This window comes from Rissa tridactyla, chromosome 6 (assembly GCF_028500815.1).
Source record: "Rissa tridactyla isolate bRisTri1 chromosome 6, bRisTri1.patW.cur.20221130, whole genome shotgun sequence".
Lineage (NCBI taxonomy): Eukaryota > Metazoa > Chordata > Aves > Charadriiformes > Laridae > Rissa > Rissa tridactyla.
In genome coordinates this window covers 9,678,395-9,701,278 of record NC_071471.1, presented here as the reverse complement: position 1 = coordinate 9,701,278, position 22,884 = coordinate 9,678,395, and the positions used below count along the sequence as shown (strand labels likewise).

The 22,884-nt window shown below is 41.9% G+C and overlaps 2 protein-coding genes across 10 annotated transcripts in view; one reads left to right on the top strand and one right to left on the bottom strand.

Annotated features, from left to right (window-relative positions):
* Positions 1 to 22,884, bottom strand: part of VEPH1 (ventricular zone expressed PH domain containing 1) — a 96,893-nt gene that overhangs the window by 69,850 nt on the left and 4,159 nt on the right. For 7 of the 9 annotated variants that reach the window (XR_008467027.1, XR_008467023.1, XR_008467024.1 and 4 more), the window contains 3 exons: positions 17,293 to 17,584; positions 15,078 to 15,293; positions 10,687 to 10,861 (listed from right to left, as the gene is read on the bottom strand). Coding sequence is in view for 3 of the 9 variants with exons in the window: in XM_054205591.1 (XP_054061566.1) it covers positions 10,687 to 10,861; positions 15,078 to 15,293; positions 17,293 to 17,430 (529 nt within the window). In the remaining 6 variants the exon portion in view is untranslated. Of the gene's footprint in view, positions 1 to 10,686; positions 10,862 to 15,077; positions 15,294 to 17,292; positions 17,585 to 17,898; positions 18,672 to 19,753; positions 20,474 to 22,884 lie in introns of those variants that run through there. The other 2 variants (XR_008467026.1, XR_008467028.1) reach the window with 2 other exon arrangements.
* On the top strand, positions 1,044 to 6,428 carry PTX3 (pentraxin 3). Its single transcript, XM_054205595.1, has 3 exons — positions 1,044 to 1,252; positions 1,661 to 2,194; positions 5,611 to 6,428. The coding sequence occupies exons 1-3, from the start codon at positions 1,105 to 1,107 to the stop codon at positions 6,222 to 6,224; spliced, it is 1,296 nt and encodes a 431-aa protein (XP_054061570.1). The 5' UTR covers positions 1,044 to 1,104; the 3' UTR covers positions 6,225 to 6,428.

The following is a 22,884-nucleotide window of genomic DNA, read 5'->3' as shown; positions in this document are numbered from 1 at the left end:
GCTGCCTGGGGCTGTTGTGACCCAAGTGCCCAGCAATAAGGGGCTAAACCAGAGACTCAAATAGAAAGAGAACACAGATTGCAAGTTAGGTGCAATTATGTAGGGGTTTTTTGCTATTCTCTGAATATTTCATAGCCGATATATAATTTGTACCGTATTACCCCTAATCTCACCTAAGCAATGCATCTCTGAAATAATTAATGGCCCATTGAACTGATGAGCCTCCCAGAATTTAAAACAGATTAAGAACAACGACAATATTTAGAACTAGATTAATGTCTAATCCAAGAGTGCCTTTCTTTGTTTTTTCAAAGTTAACAGAAACAACTCTAATCACGCAGCTACTAATCTACACGTTCCTGAAACAAGACACTAGCAATAACGTATTATCCACATATAATTATGATGTTGTTATTGATAATTAGAGCTAGAAAAGCAAAACTCTAACAAGCTGTCTTTATGAGCTCTCCTTCATCGGTTAAAGCAGTAAACTGCTAGTATATAATAGAAGTTTTTGTACATAACTACCAAAAAAGTCGCAATATTTAGGTTAAACCATATATGTGTATCCAAACCAACTCCAGGTACGTTTATTTTTCTACCAACCCCCTCCAGAGTACTGGCACATACCAACTACAAAATGAGTTTGCAGAGAACACTTTCCTTTCCACAAAGAGCACAGAACAATATAACCGACGCAGCCAGTGCTTGTAGGCAGCAAACTCCAAGCGATTTCATCCCCCGCTCTCACCCTCGCATCGCTGCACGTTGCAGCAATCTGCTCTCAGAAGGGGAATCGGCCGCTCGCAAGAGCAGCTTCCCCCGTTTCTTCCCCTCCACGAGTCAGTACATCTTCCCCCCAGCGCAAACCTGGAAGGCTGGAATTGAGCAAGCTGCACGCCCCCTTCTCCTCCCGGCCAAAACCAACAGTCAGAAGTGCTCTTATTACAACACTGGCACGAGCATTGCTCATTCATTCAAGCCGAGGCGCTCGGAGCATTTATTAGGGGCTCGCTGCGTCTCACTCGCAGTCTTGTCTCTGCTGAAGTCTGACTTAGACTCTAGTTCCAGACAGCCCAGCTATTTGCAGGAAGCAGCTAGAGAATGCGGCCCCAAGAAATACTTTCTCTGCTTATGCTGTTCTGTGTTTTCAGGGCTTCTGTTTCGGTTCTGGATGAAGATGATGACTATGATCTCATGTATGTGAATCTGGATAATGAAATTGAAGGTCCAGTTCTTGGCACTGAGGAAAGTAAGTAGATTTAAACTAAATTTGTGTTAAGTGCAGAATTGCATTCTCTGTTGCCTAGCTCTTGTAGCAGTTATTATTACAAACATAATTTTTTTTTTTTCAGAGGAAGAAGCATGTGCTTGAACCAGTAGATTATTATGGACAGCAAATGCTAAAGCACTTGGATGGCATGCCTCAAAATTTGCTTTATACTCTTTTATTTTTCAGTTTTCCTGCAAAAGACTGCTGATGACACTTAGTTTTAGAATTGCTATAATACACACTATTTTACTTTTCTGTTTTCATATAGAGGGAAACACACTGACATTCTAAAGCACATAAGCCTTGCACAGAGCCAGATTTTGTCCTTCTGTTTGAAACTGTAAGTACAAAGGAATAGCAAAGCAACATCTGTATCTTCCATTCCAGCTGTTTCGTGCGACTGCCAGCGAGAGCACACCGAGTGGGACAAGCTCTTCATCATGCTTGAGAACTCGCAGATGAAAGAGAACATGATGCTGCAGGCGATGGATGAGATGCTGAAGGTGGACCTGCAGACCCTGAAAGCAGAGCTGAGCCAGCTCACCACCAACCTCGCAGGCACCTTCACCACCACGGTTGAGAAAGTCACCTCCCACATTGTGTCACGGGTAGAGCAGGCACTCGTGAGGAACAGTGACCAAGCTGAAGAAGCCAAGAGGCTTCAAGAGTCTGAGCAAGGGAAGGTTCTTGAGCACATTCTGCTGCTAAGCCACAATGTGTCCAGCAGGCTCGGCCAACTGGAGAGCGCTTGGCTGAGGAGGTCTGAGGCGGTGGCTCAGGAGACAGCTTTTCAGCAGGATAAATTCAGTCCCACCAGAGGAGACAATCTCATTTTGAACTCTCTGTGGAAAGAGCTACAGCAAACCAGAGCTGAACTGAAGGCATCACAGAAATGGGCAGCTCAGCACCTACTGCCAGCAGGTAAGTCCACATGCGCTATACTTTATCAGAGAGCTCTCTTTGGAGGGCCTGTCCAAACAGACTTCCTAAAAACAATCCTTTTAAGCACCTTCCTCCGCATATGACTCCAAAGCAGTCTTATGAACAGCACAACAGCTTTGAGCAGTCTGTACGTACAGGGAGGAAACCCATTAACTCTTCTCAAAAAAATAGGCGCTGAGCTTTTCAAGCGTGGGATCAAAGAAGGGTTTAATCAAAGTCCTTACACAGGGTAAAGCAGCCACCCAGCTAGGATCCCACCTCCTGCAGGCTCTCCCAGATCAAAACGGTCAGAGAGCAGCAAACATATTTTAAACATACAATTTATGTTCTCTTACCTTTTACCTTCCCAGCTGGTTACTCCTACACATATGCACTATTCACTGAGCTCTCCTATTCTCTTCATGCATGTACCCACTCCTCCTTCTTCCTAAACTAAGTGCTGTCGTCTTCTCACCAACTCCAACTGCCCAAGAGCAGAGCTAGATCTGAGGACACGCCGTTGATGTCAACGGGCTAAGCACGCTTCCTGCAGCAGGGAGGGCACATCCACTGCGTGTAACTGTCAGGACAGAGTATTTCCTGAAGCATGGAAAAATTTGTAACTCTGTGGTATTGTTGGGGTTTTTATTTTCCTTTCCAAAATGTTTGCATTGGTCAGCAAGCAAGGTGGCCATAGAAAGATGAGCTCATAACTCAAATTTAAGGGCAAGAAGGAACAAATTTCAGGATAAGAGGAAATGGCCTCAAGTTTTGCTAAGGGGGGTTTAGATTGGATATGAGGAAAAAATTCTTTACCGAAAGGGTTATCAAACATTGGAACAGGCTGCCCAGGGAAGTGGTGGAGTCGTCATCCCTGGAGGTATTTAAAAGATGTGTAGATGTGGTGCTGCAGGACACGGTTTAGTGGTGGACTTGGCAGTGTTAGGTTAATGGTTGGACTGGATGATCTTGAAGGTCTCTTCCAACCAAAACGATTCTATGATTCTAAATTTCATGACAGTTCTTCTGTGCACTATAATGTGACACCCAAAAAGCAGCTACAGCAACTTGGGTATGGCAGAACAGACCACCATCTATTTAAAATGTGGGTGCAAAATTGCTACATGCACAACGTAGCTATGTGGAACATAACTCTGCCTACCAGATAGCTGTCACTGAGTGTCTTATAAATATTGACATGTCTTTAATGACCGTATTTTCCACAAATATAAGTTACTGCAGCTTAAAAACCCAACAGAAATCTACACTCACAGGATCCCATGGCTGCGCGCAAATAAGTGGTTAGACCAGCCTTGTCCGTGACCCTTAGCAGCACCACTGGCATGAGCCCTTGCACCAGTGAGCAAGGGGAGCGCTTCTTGTAACTGCCAAAGCAAAGGCTACAACTTACAGAAGCCTATTACGACACAAACACAGCATAACAACAGTTTACACCAAAGCGTTTCACAATCTAACATGAACCTATCCTTTCACGTAGGGCATGGATTCAGCTTTATAAATAAATTGCTTTTACTCCTTCATTTATCACAACACTTTAGTAATCTTTGTGTACTGGGAGTAGATCTTACAGTATATTCCTTTTTTCCCCGAACGTGTGAACCTTGCCTTCCAGAAAGCATGATCTCATACTTTATCTTGCTCGTGTAACATGGCCAGCCTCTCAGCCCGTTCCTCTGCACTAGGTGAGAGTAAAAAACTTGATCAACATTAATGATCTCAGTCTCATCAGTGGAAATCCGGATTATTTCCACAGGTTCCCACATGGTTTTATATAAAGTGTTCTTATTTTTTAATTTAAAAGATACATTTTAAGTACTTCCAGAGTCTCTCTCTGGAAATCTTTTTTCAAGGGAATTTTTAGCAACAGACTTTAATTTCTCACATCTTGAGTTACTGCCAGCCATACTCTTGAGGGATTTTCTAATCACACTTTTTGTTCTTCAGTGAGGCTGTTTTTAATTTTGCTTAGGCCTTGATAATAAAGCATGAAAGCTTGCTAATTAAAAGCTTTTTCACAATATAGCGTTCCTAAGTAGCATTTTAAGGAGTACCCCCAGCAGTTGCTCACTGCTCCTGCCCCTCCTCAAAAGGGCCAATGAAGAAATGTAAAATCTGCTCAAAGTTGAAAGGAAGCAGCCTGTGAAATAACACAGCACCGCAGTCCTGGAGGACACAAAGAGTCCTTCATTCACTGAAGCAGAAATTTCCGCATGCGTTTTAGACATTTTAGATCCTCTAGCTTGTTTAAACAGGAAATGAACCAGCTTAATTGTAGAAGGGGGCTGCTTTTTCCTCTATGTTGCTTAGAATATTAAGTTATATATGCCTAGGGAACAGCACATAGAATACCAAAAATGGCTTGGGTTTAGTGATCATCAGTTACTTTTCTGAGTTTCATAAATTGCTGCTAGTGCTTTTAACTAAACTGATTTCTATTATCAACATGTTGATTAATTGGAGATGAGAGATGAACTGTTTTTAAAATGTCACTCATCTTACACATTTCCCATGTTTAACCAGTGCACACGGAAGTTACTGACCAAGACCCCTAAAGGCAGGGTCAGAAAAAGGAGTCATTAAAATAAACAAACACATCTCAGCAAGCTTCTGCCAATGCTCCCTGCCCCTGCTTTTCAGTAGCCCCTGTCCCTGCTTTTCAGTAGCCCCTGTCCCCTTCTCCTCCACTGCCCAGTTACCCATGGGACAACTGCAGGACACTGCGTAACTGCTGGTGACACAGCTACCCTGCGGCTCTGTTTCCCCAGCGGCAGCCTGACACTACTACCCCCGGAATGGCACAGAATCTAAAGCTGCCATTTGATAGATCACTGAACCCATCCCCTCACCATAACATTGCTGTTTGCATCACCCCATACTGAAAAAAAAAACCATGGAGGCTAAAACAAGACCTCAATGAAACAGAGAGAGGACTAACCCCACACAATTACCTAATGTAAAGTGCTAATTTCTCTAGGTGACCCAGCAAAAGAAAAGCTCTCCTGGGAGGCACATCAGAGCAGAAGGCACCTGCCCCGCATAGACCCTTGGGGAAGCCCAACTTCCCAAGGCAAGCACCAGGGCAGATGGGCAGCATTAAGCCTCAACGTCACTTTGCACAGCACAGGACTATACAACACGCTACTTTTGCGGCGAGGGAAGAGACAAACCTTGTTCCTGCAGCCTGATTAGCCCCTAAACCCATTGCCATAGTGTTAGGCAAATTCATCCATCAGATTTGACAGCTTCTTCAAAGCATCCTACACCCCACAGGATGAGCTGAGCTCTCAGATCCCTTTGAGGAGCCCAGTAGTGAGCTTATGTCAGGGGACCTATCTGGTCCTAATGTACAAATAGACCAGTTTTTATTTACCTAACAATCTTTCTAACTTTTTCAGGGTGTGAAACAGCAATTCTATTCCCTATGCGTTCGAAAAAGATATTTGGGAGCGTTCACCCAACTGCTGGAATGACCCTTCACTCCTTTACTGCTTGTATCTGGATCAAGGTGACTGAGGCTTTGGACAAAACTATTGTCTTCTCCTATGGAACCAAGTTCAATCCATATGAAATCCAGCTTTATCTCAGCCGGGAGTCTGTAGTACTTGTTGTTGGCAGTGACCAGCGCAAGTTAGCTGCTAAAAATGTAGTTGTTCCTGGGAAGTGGATACATCTCTGCGGTGCCTGGAGCTCAGAGAATGGATCCGCATCTCTGTGGGTGAAGGGAGAGCTCACAGCCACTGCCTTGGACATCGCCAACGCTCATACCATTCCAGACGGAGGGATTTTGCAGATCGGTCAAGAAAAGAATGGCTGCTGCATTGGAGGTGGATTTGATGAAGCTTTAGCCTTCTCCGGAAAATTAACTGGCTTTAACATGTGGGACAGAGTGCTCAGCGCCAAAGAGATTGCAGCGCAAAGCGGAGAAGATGCGTGCAGCATCAGGGGCAACATCATTGGGTGGGGAGTCACAGAAGTTTTGCCGTACGGAGGAGCCCAGTACGTTTCTTAAATTCTGGCAAGGCAGTTTCTGAAGCAGCGAACGTATTTCATGAAAAGCTGAATGACAATACGTACAAGTAAACAGAGCCGTAGGAGCCTGTGTCTCTTGAAATCCTAAGGAAGATTAGCATTGCAAGTTTACAAAATGAGGTACTGTGGAAATGGGATTTGATCTCTGCCTGCTGTTTTGGCAAAACACTGAAAAAAACACACATCAAGGCATGACATTGAAAAAGCTGTTCCTGAGGTCAGGCGACTGCTGTCTCTCTAGCGTAGTGTTTTTTGATGTATGAGTGCCACTGTGGACATTTTTGAGCTGAACAGTGCTCCTGGCATCCCTGCTGAAACAAACACATTGGGTATCCAGCTGACCAGTCTCTGCAGAACTGACACGAGGCTGCGCATCTTTCCGGTTCCTCCAGTCATTGGTTTTTATAGCGCTGATGTGAATTTTACAGAGGAACCACATAAGCCAAGAAATGTGTTGTTTATTAATCGTTGTTAGTAATTTGTAGACTATAACAAAACTAGCTCCTTGTTTAAACATTATTTATGCCACGGATTGACGTAACATATAAAAGTAATATTCCCCATCATAATCTGATGTTACATTTGGCGAAGATGCAGCTGTATTATATTGTAAATTGACTTTGTATTAATTTTATTGAAATTATTTTTGTAAAGTTGTTCTGTAAATAAAGATACTTTACTAAACTGAAACTTCCCACGCTTCTCATGAAACTCTGAAAGTACGTACCAATTTGGGAATTTTTCCATGTTTTAAACCGCATAATTTTAGCTGTTCATAGGAAAAGAACATAAATATCAACATCTCATACAGAGACCCTCAGAGGACTGAAATCCAAGCATTAGCCAGAGATGGCTTTAGAGGCCCGTCATGATAGCAATCCCTCTTGTGACTGGTGCCATGTGCAAAGATCTGCCAATGTAGGAGTTTTGCCACACGAACGTGGTTGACTAGAGAAGAGATGCTTTGACGTGCTGACACACGCGCGTTGACCTGAGGCTGTGCTAGCATGGAGGTTGAAGGAAGGATTGGTTTTGAGATATCCTCAAATAAAAATTAATCAGTACCCCACGCATAATCCTGTCCACCTGAGAAGGATGTACTTGGTTTTAAGATACATTTAGATATCCAAAGTAACCAACTGTTTGATGCTAACAGGAGGTTCGTACAAGGCAAAACTGATGGCAGCGGCTTTGTTCTCTCACATTCGCAAGCTTATCCAAAATCCAAAAAAACTCATAGGGCTGGACACAGTGCATAAGAAGCAGATGCAGAGAGCCAAGACACAGGTGGTGATTTGTGTGTAGAAAACAGAGCAGAAGTAGACAATGATGAATAGTTATTCTCTGGATACGTAACCATTTATGACAAGAATGATTATTCACTACTTGTTGAAGCCTCTGAACAAGTTATCATGGAGAATGTCTTACTTAAAACAATTCTTATTTCCACTGGAAGCAGCCCGCCCTTCTGCTCTATTCACGTGCTTCTCTTTCTCATTCTCTACAGATGTCCTAAGACTGTACTTCAAAAAGTTTCTTGACATGTTGCTGCTATACATATTCCTGAATACGATGCAGTTACCAGATCCTTCCTTCCATGATACAAAAGTAGTCAGAAAAAGCTATGACAAGGTAATTTCCACTTTACTGTGCCATTCAAGGGGGTTGTGCTTCATACCTAAAGTTATACGATCTGCTCCAAAGTTTAGGCAACATGGTTCATTTAAGGTAAAAATAACTGCTCCAATTGCTAGAATTTTTCCTATTACCCTGCCGTAAAAATGCATCTAAATTATAAATGCTTAGTAGTAAGTATGACAAAAATCCCTTACTAAATAATAGGTGCAAGTAACCGTAACTACGGAACAATGAAAGATTACCTCTGCTCATCTGCTGTCAGCCAAACAGCAGACCTTCAGTTAAGAAAAACACTTGAGGTCCCAACATTGTGCAAGGGCAAAAACACTCTCAAATCCTCTTTCCATACAGTGCCCTCCATTAAACGAAAACAAATGTCTGTGAAATGCAGCAGAAAAAGAAAAATCCTCAAAAAGATTACCACAAGTCCTTTCTGGCTGCTGTTCTTACTGTACCTCATACCTGAAATACTTTGTCTTGGAAATAGCCTTTTCCTATCTCTGTTCTGGTTTGGCAGATAACCAAATGCAAAGCCATTCCTTTCATTCTCACTGACTCAGCTGGAAAACTCTACTCTTTCCAATTGGTTTGCTCTTCTTTTATCACCTCTGTGGCCTAGCAAAGCTTTCCCACAGTCTAGTCCCCTCCTGCCCAGCATCAAAAGTCACTTCCATCACCATTCTCTCTTCCCTTCCTAGCATAACTATATTTTTCTTTGTCAACAGCTACTTCTCCTGTTTGGAAAACACCAAGTAAATAGTATTTTGGGGGAGTTTGGCCTCCAAATATGGAAAAGCCACTGCTCTTGCACTGCAAATGTAGAAATGAAGGAGCAAGTGCAAGACATGCATACCTGGAGTATGTTGCCAAGCCCAGTTCTGCTCTCTGACAAGTCTTTGCTGAATGGAAGACGCACATCCCTTGCCTGAGCATCTCTGGAAGGTGGAGCAGCCGTCAACGACTGCAGGATAGTTTTGCTGCTTTCCCCTGGAAATGGGAATAAATCTGCCTGATCCCTTATGCTGATGGAAGGCATCAGCACAGGGCCTGTCAGCAACGCAGGCTGACATTTGCATGTTTAGAAGCTGAGTTCATACTAACTGGAACAAAGTAGTTAAACACTCCTTCTAAAGAGCTCTTTTTTAGCTAATAAGATAAGGAACTGATCATGCAGCCAAACAGTTGCCCCAAGTAATCAAAAAACCCAGTTAGCTCTCAAACACTGGCAGGCAACGGGCCAAAGTCTACTATCAGTCTCAGTGGTGCCACGAGGCTGAGCCCTGTCTGTGCAGCACCAGAACAAGGCCCTTTGTCTCCGCACTGCTTTGTAAATCCATCCTTAGCAGCTTATCCTCTTGCTTCCCTTCTCCCTTCAGCAAACACTCAGTCTTTAAGCGCAGTTCTTAGCCTGCTGCAAACCAACCTTTTCATGCCTGAAATACAAATTATATACAGTGCAATTAAGCCACTACTCAAAACAAAGCACTATGCCTATTCAGAGTGCCCTCTTCCACTCTGGAATTTCCAAACCTGATGTCCACAGCAACATCTGCTGGTAGAATAACATAAATACACAAAAACGAGCAGGAACAGTCACAATGAAACCTTCAATTGTGGGAGTTAACCATTTTTCCTAACCCTATGACTATACCAAAAAACCTGTTTCACTTCATTTATTTCTATTAATAGCACCGCATTACAAGTGGTAAAGCGCAACCGTAACTCATAAATACTAATGTCACAAGTCTTAAAAGAATTATCCATGTGGCTATGTAAGTTGTTAGCAATGTTCTGTTCTTGGACTCTACTCAATTAGTATTACCACATAGCTCATAAATATTTATCATTTATGATATTTATCACACATTTGTCTTTAAACAAAGCAGACAGTAATATGCAAACTCTTACCATAACGTCTTAACAACAAAATTAGTTTCTAGCTTAGCTGTTCTTCCCCCTAAAAATAACTACACTCCACTTATATTTTTTAATAAATACAGAATGCACACGTATAATTTGTGGCCTTAACATCTTCATAACAATGTTCTTGGAATAATTATGCAGCTATTGCTACTTATTGCTATTACTTGTACTTGAAAAAAAAAAACCGAAAAACAAAAAACCAAAAACCAAAATAGTGGTTGTACTACTGCAGTAGCACTGTATTGCAACAAGTACTGTGAGCTTTACTACTTCAACTAAGTTGGACTTCCTTTTGTAGAGATATGAATAATTTTGGCTTTTTTAAACCACAAAAGCAAAACGAACACAGTTTAGCAACAATATTCTATGTAAAGCTAATAATACAGGCAAAATTAAAGAACCACTACAAAGCTTTTATATTTTACATCTGACTATTTTGACACAGAATGGGATTAATTTCATCTCCATTTGTATCTTGGGGTGTTGCCAATGACACTAATAGAACGGATAAGAGCCCAGTAACTAGTGTCTCATGTCATGGCTTAGAATTCGAAGTCCATCAGTATGGTATACTAACTAGTACAGACGTATTTCCTGCCCTATGGGTCACCCAATCTATAATGAAACTTCCATAGTCAACAAAGTTCAGTAAATTTGCATACTCTTGAAAGGTCTGTCTTGATGTAGTCTGTTACTAGATTGTGTCAAACATGTTTTAATCACATGTTTATAGATACGTCCACATGTATGCTTTATACATAGATGCATCATACTTGTTTTTACGTATAATGTGATTGTTTGTATATATGTCTAATACAGCCTAACTAATCTAACGGTGGGCACAATGCAGGACTAAATCCAAAACCTCAGTGGGTTCGTACCTTGAAGGACACTTTTGACAATGGTGTCTGTGTGATCAGCCAGCAGATCCGCTTTAGCGATTGCAGCCAAGGACAGATAACTTGACATGTTTCTGCACAGTTCCTTATTGCCCCTCTGAAGAAATTTCACCGCCACTGGGACAGCTAAGGCCATTACTGGAGGTCGATTGTAATTCTGTAAAAACATTAAAAACCACTGAAAAATAAGCAGCTGAAAAAAATGATTAAAATAAAGTCTCACGCTGATCAGAGTAGAAAAACAAAAATCAAAACAACAGGGGAAAAAAGCAAAACACACATCAAGAAAGGTTATGTTTTGGTAACACCCCTGAAGGCAGACTTCAAAGAAAGAGCAAGTAAGGAAATTTAAAAGTACTGCACAAGGACATGCTGATAACACACCTATTTTTGTCTAATGCAAGAGGAAAAAAAAACCATATTAAGTGCACTAGTTAAATGTTAATTGCTGTAACATCTCTAACAAGACATTTTGTGTTTGGTGCTCCCAGAGAAGAAGCTGTATCCATCATCCACACAGAATAGGTAATTTTCATCCCAAAGTGTAGGAAACACCTCAGAGCAGCGGCTCATGCTGTTGACTGGTAAGTATTGCTCCCTGCAGTCAGACACACGTTGCTGCTTCTCAGTCCTGCATCCCAGCGACCTGCCCCACTCCGATGTCCAGCCCCAGGCAGGCAGCCCAACGTGCAGGTGCAGAGTCAAGGCTCAGGGAAGCTGAATTTCAAGCATGAGTAAGTCTTCCCCAGCACAAATCACAGCTTCCCTCATCTAAACCGAAGTGTTTTGGCCTATCTTTATGCTGGCAGAGACCACGTGAAGAAAGAACTCCTCTGTTCCCAGAACAGGATCTCATGCTAAGCCATTGGGACTAAATCAAAGGCAAACTGGTCAAATGAGGAAAAGAGTATGCACGAGTTCTGGGAGACTTGCTTACAGGGTAACAGCTTTAGTATTGAACATCAGTTTTCCTCTAATAGAAATTTAGATTTCCTTTCCTTATGCCCCTGCTCGTTGCAGGGAGGTTGGACTAGATGACCTTTAAAGGTCCCTTACAATCCAAACTATTTTAGGATTCTTAGACTCCAGTCAATTTCTCTGAACATTGGGGGTCAACTGAAATTTGTCAAGACAGCTAACTTCTGTCCTCAAACTGGCACCAAGGTTCAGTGATCCCAGGGGTATCTGCACATACAGTTAAGTTTTGACATTAAGGTCAGAAAAGGTTTTCTGCAACTATTTGTATACCTGGAATTGTGTGGACAGACTACACACATATATTGTCCGTTAAGTTCCCATACATAACTGCACTTGAAACTAGTAGGATATGTTTATGTGTAACTGAAGAACTACATTCTTGCTGGAGCCTCCTTAATCAGTTCTTTTCTCTCATCTTCACTCAGTTTTGAACATCTCTGAAACTAGAGTACATCACTGTTTTTGAAAATCATCCTGCAATATGACTATATTTAATTAGCATCTGAAATCACAGGCAACCACTGGAACCCAGATGTTTCGGAAAGCAACAAAACTGTGCAAAGAAAGGCAGACCAGACTTAACACATGGTCATTCTGGAGCAGCACTGGAAAAAAAAAATAAATTGAGACCTGAAAAAAACTCAAATCTGTTGTTCCATATACCCTGCTAGGTTGCCTCCTAGGCCAGCTCTGCCTCCGTCAGCAGTAACTGCCTTTGCCATTAGTCTCACAGAGAGCAGGACTGACCCTAATTACGGCTGCATTGTGCTACTCAACCAATGCACAGGAGCCAAGTTCGACCGTCTATGAGGACTTTTCCTTGCAACAGAGACCTGCCAAGCAGCGGAGTTCTGCAGCCACTCTGGGACAGTGCCTTTCTGCCAGCCCTTAAGGAAGAAGGTGTCAAGATAGCTCTCATCACGGCAACTGCCATATGACCAAAAACTGCGTCTTTAATGAGAAAAGCCCTTAAAATGAAGAGAGTTTTATGCAGCAGCACGTTTAAATCATCATAATGCCTCATTATATTTGGCCGAGAGGCATTACTGAGTAGGAGCCAAATTCTGCCTCCAAGTTATACTCTGAGAACTCCCCGCAGAAAGAACAGGAAGATAAGGTTTGGCCCTCTGACCGTGCTTTAAAAGATCTAAGAAAATTCCAAAGAACGACTTTATTTTTTTTCCTACAATAAAGATAAAATACTTAGTTAAGAAAAGGTTTGAATTCAGATGGAAGGAGAAAGCTTTCATTTGTTCCATTATAAATATCAGGGCATGAATGCACACTTATGAAAATGTGAAGGTGACAATGAAAAACAGATTTCAATTATATGATAGAGTGATGTTTGCAAACCTAGGGGACCTCCCTGCTGCTAATATCAACAGAAACATGCTGTGAGATTCAACCCAGCTGTCAGATATTCATTACTACTCAACTATCCCTCACGTATTGTACAAAACCTCATTTTATGCCTTCTTACTTTTTTTTTTTATGCAAAGGAACTTGGTGATAATAGTGCTGTTTCAGGGAGCAGTAAATGTACTTTTATAACTTTCTCATTTCATTTCAATGAACTCCTTTCTTGAAGGAGTCTACAACACAGTGCAATCCCTAAAACATTTGGATATGGATTAGCTTGATATAGGCACACAGTTGCCAACAGCACAAACTGAAAGTTCAGGCAAGCCATTGCATTCTTTAGTATTCTCATGAAATACGATTTCTAAAGTACTGTAAAGACAAAATATGATTTTACAACGTACAGTATCTCATCTGGAAAGTTTAAGCTGTGCTCCTACTGGTATCCAAATCCAGTTACTGTGTCACCTCCAGGGACACAAGACAGAAAGGGAGATTAGGCAACACCTCCAGGAACGCATTGCCCATCAGAGAGCGTGGCGCCTGCCAAAGCCAGTCATTCACAGAGAAGGGCAGAGGGGACACAACCCCCTGATACACCACTGACCTTCATCAGATGCATTGCTGTGCCCTGCGCTGGGGTGCAGCTTATGGATCACGGCTCAGGGATGCCAGCGCAGTGCAGAAGTCATCTTCCTAAGCCTCATTCACAGTCTTGACCAAATGTCTGGTTAGACTAAACCTCTATGCTACCCAAACCAAAAATCAACAAGAACCTGGGCTTCAGAAAAGGAGATTTTTCCCTTTTTTGTGCATCTTCAGACGCACAGACAGACCAGGGGTAAACAGAACTGACCACTGTAAAGTAAAATTTAATTGAAGCAAATTAGAATTTGATGTATTTTGGTTTTGTGGTGGGTTTTGGGTTTTTTTGTTTTGAAACACTGTTTCTTTTGGACTTTGAACACTTTCAGCCAAACTAGATAGGAATCTCAACAAGTCTATGGAACAATATATTGTACAAGGGGCTAAACAGTACCTTTCATGGGACAGTGACATACTTGTGCCACCATCACTTGAATTTTTATAATGAAAGAACCAAAAAAGACACCTCCTCATCTGATTTAAGAAGCAGAGGTAAAGAAAGCAACTATGAAACAGCAGATGCACTGCAAACATCACTCCAGGGTAGGCTGTCTAGAAAGGCACTGCATAGCAACTGTTTCTCCATCTGACACAGACCTGGTCCCTATGTATGGTACCCATGGCTGAACCTCTGGAAAAACCCTTGATTTCTGCTTCCAGTTAGATAACTGTGCACATAGATTTCTCTATGGGTCTCTCCAGTGTATTACACTGCTTTTCCAACAAGGAATGATACAGCCTGCAGTCCTGGCTAAAAAAACCCAACCAAACAAACCCGAAAACACACACAAACTCACCCTGATTTAATACCAGATTCCCCCTCCTCCCCCCTTTAACTGGCTTTTCACCCTCAGCTCGCTTACTTAGAAAGCCTTGGAATAGCCCATTCCTATCCCCAAAAGGCTGCTGTGTACCAAGATGTCTTCTTTTTAGTCTTGCATTCACAGGTAGCGATAGTCCATAAACTACTGAGTTCAAATAGGACCCAATTTCAGGTGTTCTTCTAGAAAATGTTTTTTGGGACCGAATACCTTTTCGATCTTGGTTTCGAATCTTTCTCTAAGCACAGAAAATTATAGTCCTATGTCTCCCACTTAAATCCTTACATAAAAGACAAATACTTAGAATTGACGGAGAACTAATGAAATCTGGCACTAAACAGTCAAGACACTTCTAAAGACAAGGAAGCTGCCAAAACTTTTGATTCACTGCAATACATGCCATATACATGTAATAATATACATTAACATTTGGGGTCATATTCTTGGTTTCAAACAAAAGCAACCACTCCCACACACCTTCAGAAAACATGAAGAACAACTGCATTTTAAAAGATAAAACCAAATAGCCAATGAATGCATTACACTCCCTTCCTTTCAGCTGAGTCTTACCTGCAAGATACAGCTCATGATATCCGATGCAATTTTTGCATGTGGTGTGTCCTCATCTTTTCCGGATGGCTTCAGGTTGTGCTCTAGACATGACTCCCAGAGTGCCACCAGGGCTTTCCCGTGCTTCTCTATGGATGCCGTCTCCCTGATGGCAGTGGTGATGCGAGTGATGCAGATTTCCACCACAGCCTGGTCATTGTCATTGGTCTGATAGTCCTGGTTCAAACGAAAAGACATTTCCCAATGAATGCCCATCCTTTTGAAGGACCCCACAAAATTAGCCTGAAGACATGAAGTTCTTGTTCAGTGTCCATTTTCTCATTTCAACCATTACAATGAACACGTAGTGTGATTAATCACAGAAATTAGTGATGCCATATACAATTCACTGTTTTAGGTCTTAATTCTTGTTATTGTAAAGGTACGGGTTCTGTTATCAAATGATGTTTAGTAGTCTGTTCTGAAGCATGGCCTTTTTGACCAGGGATTGCAGCTGCACACCTTAGAACCACTCGCACAGGTCTCTTCTCCTATAACTGTCCTAAAACCGAAACTGGAATTGTTATATCCACAATATATAGAGCCAAATGCAGCGGTCCAAATATTTCACATCATGTCAGGTCCCTGATTTCAATTAGTAACGGTGTAACATGCATAAAAGTTAATTAAATAGGCCTTATCACAAAATCCTGTAATCCCCCGTAACCACTGACACAGATGCCGTGTGGATATGAAACGCCAGCACTTCGCCACAACTTAAAAGACCCAGAACACACAATCACTGTCCCTTGGTCTAACTTACGTTATTACACCCTAAAAAGTAATGAAGATAAAAGACAGGATGAAGTATTAATCAAAGTCATTGTTTTTGCTAGATAAAGGACTGTCATTTTTAAAAGGCTGGAGACAAGTTCAGCGCTAGCTTGCAGAAGTGCAGCGCTGGGGTCAGCTCTGGGGGCTCTGCGCTACAGCGTGGCATGACGCTGGGTCAGACTCATAGCAGTTCTCTGCCCTCTACAAGCTTTGCCTGGTGTGACAGAGAAATCCATGCATTTATTAAAAAAAGAAAACAGCCTTTTTCTTTTGTCTAAGATTACCTATTGATAAAGAGGTGAACAAGTTAACAGCCGCTGGCTGGGACGGCACAAAGTAAAGCCCTGGTGAGCGTCACGGTCGCTGGCTGTGTGTGGACACGGAGAGCAGAGCAGTTCTGTCTGCATTGCTGTGAAACTCCTCACGTTTGGGGGAAAAAAAAAACATTTGCACCCCTCTGCCAAATCCAGCCTGCTCAGGGAGCGCTGGAGCAGCTCCCCGATCTCCGGAGCCCTCTGGTGGGAGTCGCCTCTCAGCAGCTCGGAGGAAGGGGATGGTGAAGCTCTGCAGATGCTTTAACTGCTTAACGCAGACTGGTGCGTTTGTAAAATCATTTTATAGCAAATTCAGGCATGTTCTCTCAAAAAGTATATTAGGAGGAATTTGTGTAAAATTCCTGATAATCTCCAGTTAGAGGAGTCGAAGTACATCACAAACAGTGGAGGCAATGGTCAAAATAACTTGATTAATGATCTGAAAGACTGCGCAGATGTAATTGCTGTCAAAGAAATGACCAAGGAGAATAGCCAGTGCACAGTGGCTGTCCTGATGCATGAGTCAGTTCTTGTTACAACTGGCAACGCTGTGATCAATGTTCTGAGAGTCAGAGGTTTGCACGTTGCCAAAACTGATCCCTAAAATCACATGCTATATGAAGAGCCAAAAAAGTGCAGTTGTGTGAACACGTACGTGTTGCTAATTGGATATCTTAAGGCTCAGAAAAGATTTTCCCGTCCCTTCAGCAGACTGGAAGCTTTTATTTTTTTTTTGGACAGCACTTTTACAGACTTTACCGAAATACGTGAGCCTACCATCATTCAGAACACTTTCTGCTGCAAACAGAATATACACTATACATACAGTGTACCTTTAACCTCCTGTTTATCTTTAATATGCCTTAAATAACTATTTAATAAAAATTATGATAAAGATGAACTTGAAGTATCTTAAAGGAAATCCAGCTAGTGGGAACTGGATTTGGTTACCACCTTTTTAAATCTTAAATTTTGCTCAGCAGTTTTGAGTTTTTTTTAGAAACTTAAATTTTCTATGTCCCTGTCTTTAATATTTTATTTATACGTTTAATCTCATGAAAAATTATTAAGGACAGTGTTTCACTTACCGCAGATGAACTAATTATTCTTATTTGTTCAAGAGCTTCTGAGAGGCTTCCTTCAATTTCAGCATCCTCTAAGGAGAAGAGATCCCCTGCGCGTGAAAGGTCCTTCTGTGCCAAAACCAGCCCAAAGAGATGATGCATGGCTGCATTTGCTGCCACTCAGCCAGACCTCCGCATGCACCATGGGCATGAACGACTCAGATGAGGACGGAACGCAAACAATCCTGGGGAACTGTGCTCAACTTAACATGAAGAATAAATCTGGGGCACATTTCAAAACTTTCTTGGCCCCAGTCTAAAGGAAAAAAAAAAAAAAAAAAAAAAAGGAAAAAAAGAAAAAAAAAAAGGGAAAAATTAGCAAATGTTTAGCAAAGGTTTTTAAATGGTGTATGCAAGCAGCGTAGAGGATGCCCCGATCCAGGGATGTCCTTAAAGCACATAACATGAACCGCATGTTGTAGGCCCTTTTGCCCTCAAACATTACATAGCTTAAAATTAGCTAACCAATATACAGCTTTCAATAAATAAAACCAAGGGTTTTTTTCCATTTCAATGCATATCACCTGAGCAGGATGGTGACTGGACTAACTGATAAGGATTACAAACCACCTTCTGTAGTCAGTAGCGGAACCGAGCTAGAGGGGGTGGGTGAAGCCGCTTCGTTTGTTTTCCGGGTTGTTGTGTCTTGACTCCAGAGATAGACTATTAGCAAGATTGAGAAGATAATGATTTTTGTTTAGAAAAACAGTCAGTTTTGTTGCCAAAATGATCCCTGCAGTCTTTTCAACTCATGTAAAACAAACACTTGGCTGAGCTGAAACTATGCACTTCTCCTTGGCTGGGGAATTTAACAGAAGCCGAGCCAAGTGGGGCCGGGCTCGGCACCATGTGCTCATGAAAGAGGACAGTCCTGCACTTGTGCCCCAAAACTCTTGCATTTAAAACACCTGCAGAGGAGACATTTGCCTTAATTATAGGAGAAGTTTGGTTTTTCCACATTTCAGAAGTGCTATTTGTTATTCCAAGCCTGCCAGGACTTGCCTTGTGCTGATGTGCTCTGTTCATACACCTTTGAAGCAAGGATCTTCATGGCCAACCTCAGTGAATATGAGAAAGGTACCAACAGCAGGGTCCTTCAAACCCAGAACATCCCATGGGGCTTGGACACCCTCCTTGGATCTCACCAAGGCAGGTACAAGTCCACGCAGGCAGAAAAGGCCTGTTGTTGAATCTTCCAAGGGCCTCCATGATGGCCTTACCAGCAGGAACAGGACAAAATCAGTCCCTCTTCCCTCGGCTCCCAGTTGTACTGCACTTCTTCCATCCTTTTCCACCAACTTTATTCACGATGACAAAGAAAGCCAGCAAGCCACCATTTCTCAGCCCCAAAGAGCACCTCTATGTGTAGAGCCCTCCAACAGGCTGCCAGCACTTCAGGCAGAGCTGTGCAGGAAGCGGGGTGGTAGAAGAGCCTTCTGTTTGAGACCCTACTGTGAAAGGGACCACACAGAGGACATTCACTGGCACTCACAGCAGCCACACTGGCCAGAAGCACACTGAGCTTCTGCCAGCCAAGGGGGACACAAAGACACATAGCGCCATGGCCCTCAGTAAGCTCAGATAAACATGAAAGGAGAGGTTACAAATGGGAATGAATGCCTCTGTTCCCTGGGGAAGCTGCTGCACAGCTCAACAAGCTCATCCCAAACGAGCTCTGCTCGACAGTCACTTTAAGCTCCCTTTAGCTTCAACTGCATCTGTGTTGGCCATCTTTTGGTACACAAGTGATGATTCTCACTCCTTCAACACCAACATCTTCCACATTATCAATATTTTCTCCATAATGAAGTGAGCGGAGATAAACTGTGAAGTAACCTATTGTTAGCTGCTGTTTTGTGAATCAAAATGTCTTGCTGAATTGAAGTAAACATATCTAAGTGTAATGGATGTACATATATTATACCTGTATGTATGTATGTCCTTTATGTTTAGGTATGCAACAATCTAAACAAAGTTTCGTCTTAGCCACTAGTGGCTGTCTTTGCAGGAATACAACAGGTTCATGACTATCTAGCTGACAAAATGATGACATTAAAGTAGCCATACACTAAATATGATACTCATTAATTCAAGAGTTTGAGTTAGCTTCAAAAGTTATACAGTTGCTAGAATTGGATCAGTCTGCCTTTGTTTGTGCACATCGCTTAATTGACCTAGTCTGGTTCCAAAGCTGCTCTGTAGCTTTATATAGAGAAAAGAGAAACGTCTGAGATTTGACATATATTAACTGAAGTAGAAAGCAGGAAAAAAGGGAATCTTAGGGAAAAAATAGGCTATTCATAATCTGGAGAGAATGACAAAGAGGCTGGATAAGTGTGACAAATTAAAGACTCAAACATCACCACATTTTCCATGCAGGCTTGCATTAGATGAACCTGGTATAGCAGTGTAAGGCCACACTCACCCCAATGGCCTGTGCCAAGTGTGGCAGGCAGGGCTCCTGCCCGCTGGAGCACGTGGTGGCCTGCAGGAAGCTCTGTGCAGATCTGTATCTAGCTCAGGCATAGCTTGACAAGAGAACATCTATTAAAATACAAACATTACGTCACAAACAAAAACTTTCCTTCTGTCTTCACTTTTTCATCTAATACAGAATATTTACTGATTTTGAGGCTAGGAAGAGATCTACCAAGCACATCTTCCAGATGGCCCACGTGGATTCACAGCCAACTCCTTCAGGTTCTTTTCTTGAGTTGATGAACAAAGTTCTACGTTGTTGAAAACTAGATTGCTTACAATAATTATTTGAGATACAGTGTATCCTTAATCACTGTTGCTCTATTGTATGCTATTTTTCAGGAAAAAAACCAAAACTAAAATGTTAAATAAGGGGCAAAACCAATGCAAAACACTGAGAACCTTCTGAAAATAACTCAATTAAATAATCCCTATTTTAATAGCATACACAGCACCTTGCACCTGACCTGCCATAAGCCCAATTGTAAGTATTTTTTAATTTTCCCAAACCTATCAATATCATTACATAGGACTTTCAGTTTGATTATTTGCAACAAGACAAGAGTAGAAAAGAGCTGGTAAAATTGCAAACCCCGAAGAACAGGCTAGATCCTCCTGACAATCACTATGGCATAAATCACCAGTCACTGAACTGAAGGGGATGGTGTAAGTACAGAGCAGATTGGGCTCATCGTACTCATACTCAGCAACTCTCAAATTCTAAAAGAAAAGTGCAAAAAGGTGCAGACACAAACTGATTTTTTTTTTTTTTTTTTTTTTTTTTACCTGTTCACGATTCCACAACATCGTCCTCAACGGCGGTTACAGGTGCAAAGCTCGTGTTCTTGGAAACAAAGCCTGACCATTTGCTTTGCCCTCCTGCCACCCCAGGCAGCAGCCGAGGGCACAGCAAGTGGAAAGCTGGGGAAGTGGGTGGCAAGCAGTGAACCTGAAGCTGTTAATTGCAGTGCCAGGAGGAAGGCATCTCAGGAATGCAGACTAAAGCAGCCTAAAAGTTACCAATGGCTCCGTCAGGTGACTAAAGGAACCTAAATGCAGAGAGGCCTTATCTCTGAATGAACCGCTCTGTTTCTGGGACAAAACACAAAGCCTACTCCACTTGAGGGCAGTTGTTTTTAATAGAGAAAACAGAACTCTCTGTGTTAGTGGAAAGCTATCCTTCCCTGGGAAGGAGGTAAAAAAACCCCTCAGTAAGCTCACAGTGTTTGAAAGAAAAAGAACAAGTGAACAAACTTGCTACAGAAGAGATTTTCTGTCCAAAGGAATAAATGCTATCATTCTGTAACACTTTACATGAACACAAAAGAGGGTCTGAAGTTTGCTTTGGCTTTTAACATTACTCTCGTAAGTAACACAACAAAATCTGCACGCAGCATTTAGAAAAATGCTCTAGGAAGGAAGATCCATGTGAACCCTCCCTTTGATCAGCTGCACTGAAACACAGCAGCCCCTTCTTGGCCTTTTGCGAATGATATTCTACTCGATGTGCTTCTGCAGAAGCAGAGTTTCTCAGAAAGGCCCTGTTTTCTACCTGATGAACTGACACTTTTTATATAAGTTGATAGACAACACTAAGGACAATACAGAAAAACATTTACTTACTATAAGCTCTTTGAAATGGAATTATAGCAAATCTTCTTAATACTTACATTACGTAACAGTGATGAAAATACTTTTCTTGCACAGGTTTTAAAAGGAGAGAATTGTCACTTGAGCATCTCCCTGCCCACTACAAGATTGTACCGTTTCCTAATAATAGGCAGCTGGCGCTGAGGAAAAGGGAAAACATAGTATATGTGTCTTCTAAAATGTCATCTTTTTTAAATTTTTTTTTAAAAAAAGGTCAAGTTGGATGATGAAATTGCTTCAGAGTATGGTTCCTGAGATGTCTCATCACCTTGACTCCACATCACCTATCAGTTTCTTCTCATTCAGACAGGACAGAGATTACTCTACCTGCCAGATCAGCGTCTGAGACAGATCAGACGTGTATTTGCGTCCCATGTACACAAGCAATGGAAAAGAGGCAAAGTCTTGCCAAAGTTGGTACACCCTCATGCGTCCCCATGGGCACAGTGTCCGTGGGGGTTTGCAGCAGGGATCCATACCTTCCTATGGTCAAAACGTGGGGAACAAAGCAGTGACTCCATCTCTTGTAACAAACTTCAAGTCACCATTATGCAGGGAAAAAGAAACTCAGCTTATAACACAGGACATTTCCACTGGTTTGCGGTGCAGTCCCACATCTAATTCAAAGTTTTGATTCTGATATGCAACACCTAGTTTCCCTTTTCATGACGGCTGAGAGCGCCATACTTTCCCTGGGACCTTGAAGCTGTTCCCCTCCAAGGTGAGTCTCTCAACTTGCTGGAAGCACAGCATTCTTACCAAAGCTCCTTATCAGAAGCAATCAGAATAAAAGCTAGCCTGACAGGTTTCAGAGCTTGAAGCAATTGAATTGGCCTGTTTGCAAAATAATTCCCCCAATAATAGAAGATTAACAATAAAAATTCCATGTAAAAGGGCAGTTGGACCTAAGGGCATCCAAAAGCCAATTGAACTTCGAGCTAAAAGATTGAGTCTTACAGTTTTACCAGGAACTCAGATTCTGCAGAATGACGTTAGAAGGACAAAAAAAAGAAGAAAAAAAAAAGAAAAAAATCTCTTAAATCAAAGAGGAAGGCGAGAGGATAAAAATTTTTAAGTTTACAGTGAAGGAAGTTCTACAAGAAATTAAAATAATTTCCTTAACTTCCAAAAGATTTGAAATGTAAGTATGGCTGCTTGATTTTACCAGATGGTACTATCCCACTGAAAACAAAAGTGTAACCTTCAAAAGAACTGTGCAATGATATTGTTAATCTAGTTCCACGCTAAGCAACATAAATCAAGAAAACCCTCACTATATTTAAGGAATTTTAGGAAACGCAGGCCACCTAGTTCACCATGTTAAGCGAACCTTATAGTATCTTCTAGTTTGCTCACTGCAAAGCAAGAAGCAATCAAAACCTTACTATACTGTTGAACCACTCTTGTATGTGAGCTTACATAATATTG

Coding starts and splice junctions, on each gene's coding strand:
- PTX3 (XM_054205595.1), top strand. CDS start 1,105: ATGCGGCCCCAAGAAATACTTTCTCTGCTTATGCTGTTCTGTGTTTTC. Junction 1,253..1,660: donor AGTTCTTGGCACTGAGGAAA/GTAAGTAGATTT, acceptor CTTCCATTCCAG/CTGTTTCGTGCGACTGCCAG. Junction 2,195..5,610: donor TCAGCACCTACTGCCAGCAG/GTAAGTCCACAT, acceptor TAACTTTTTCAG/GGTGTGAAACAGCAATTCTA.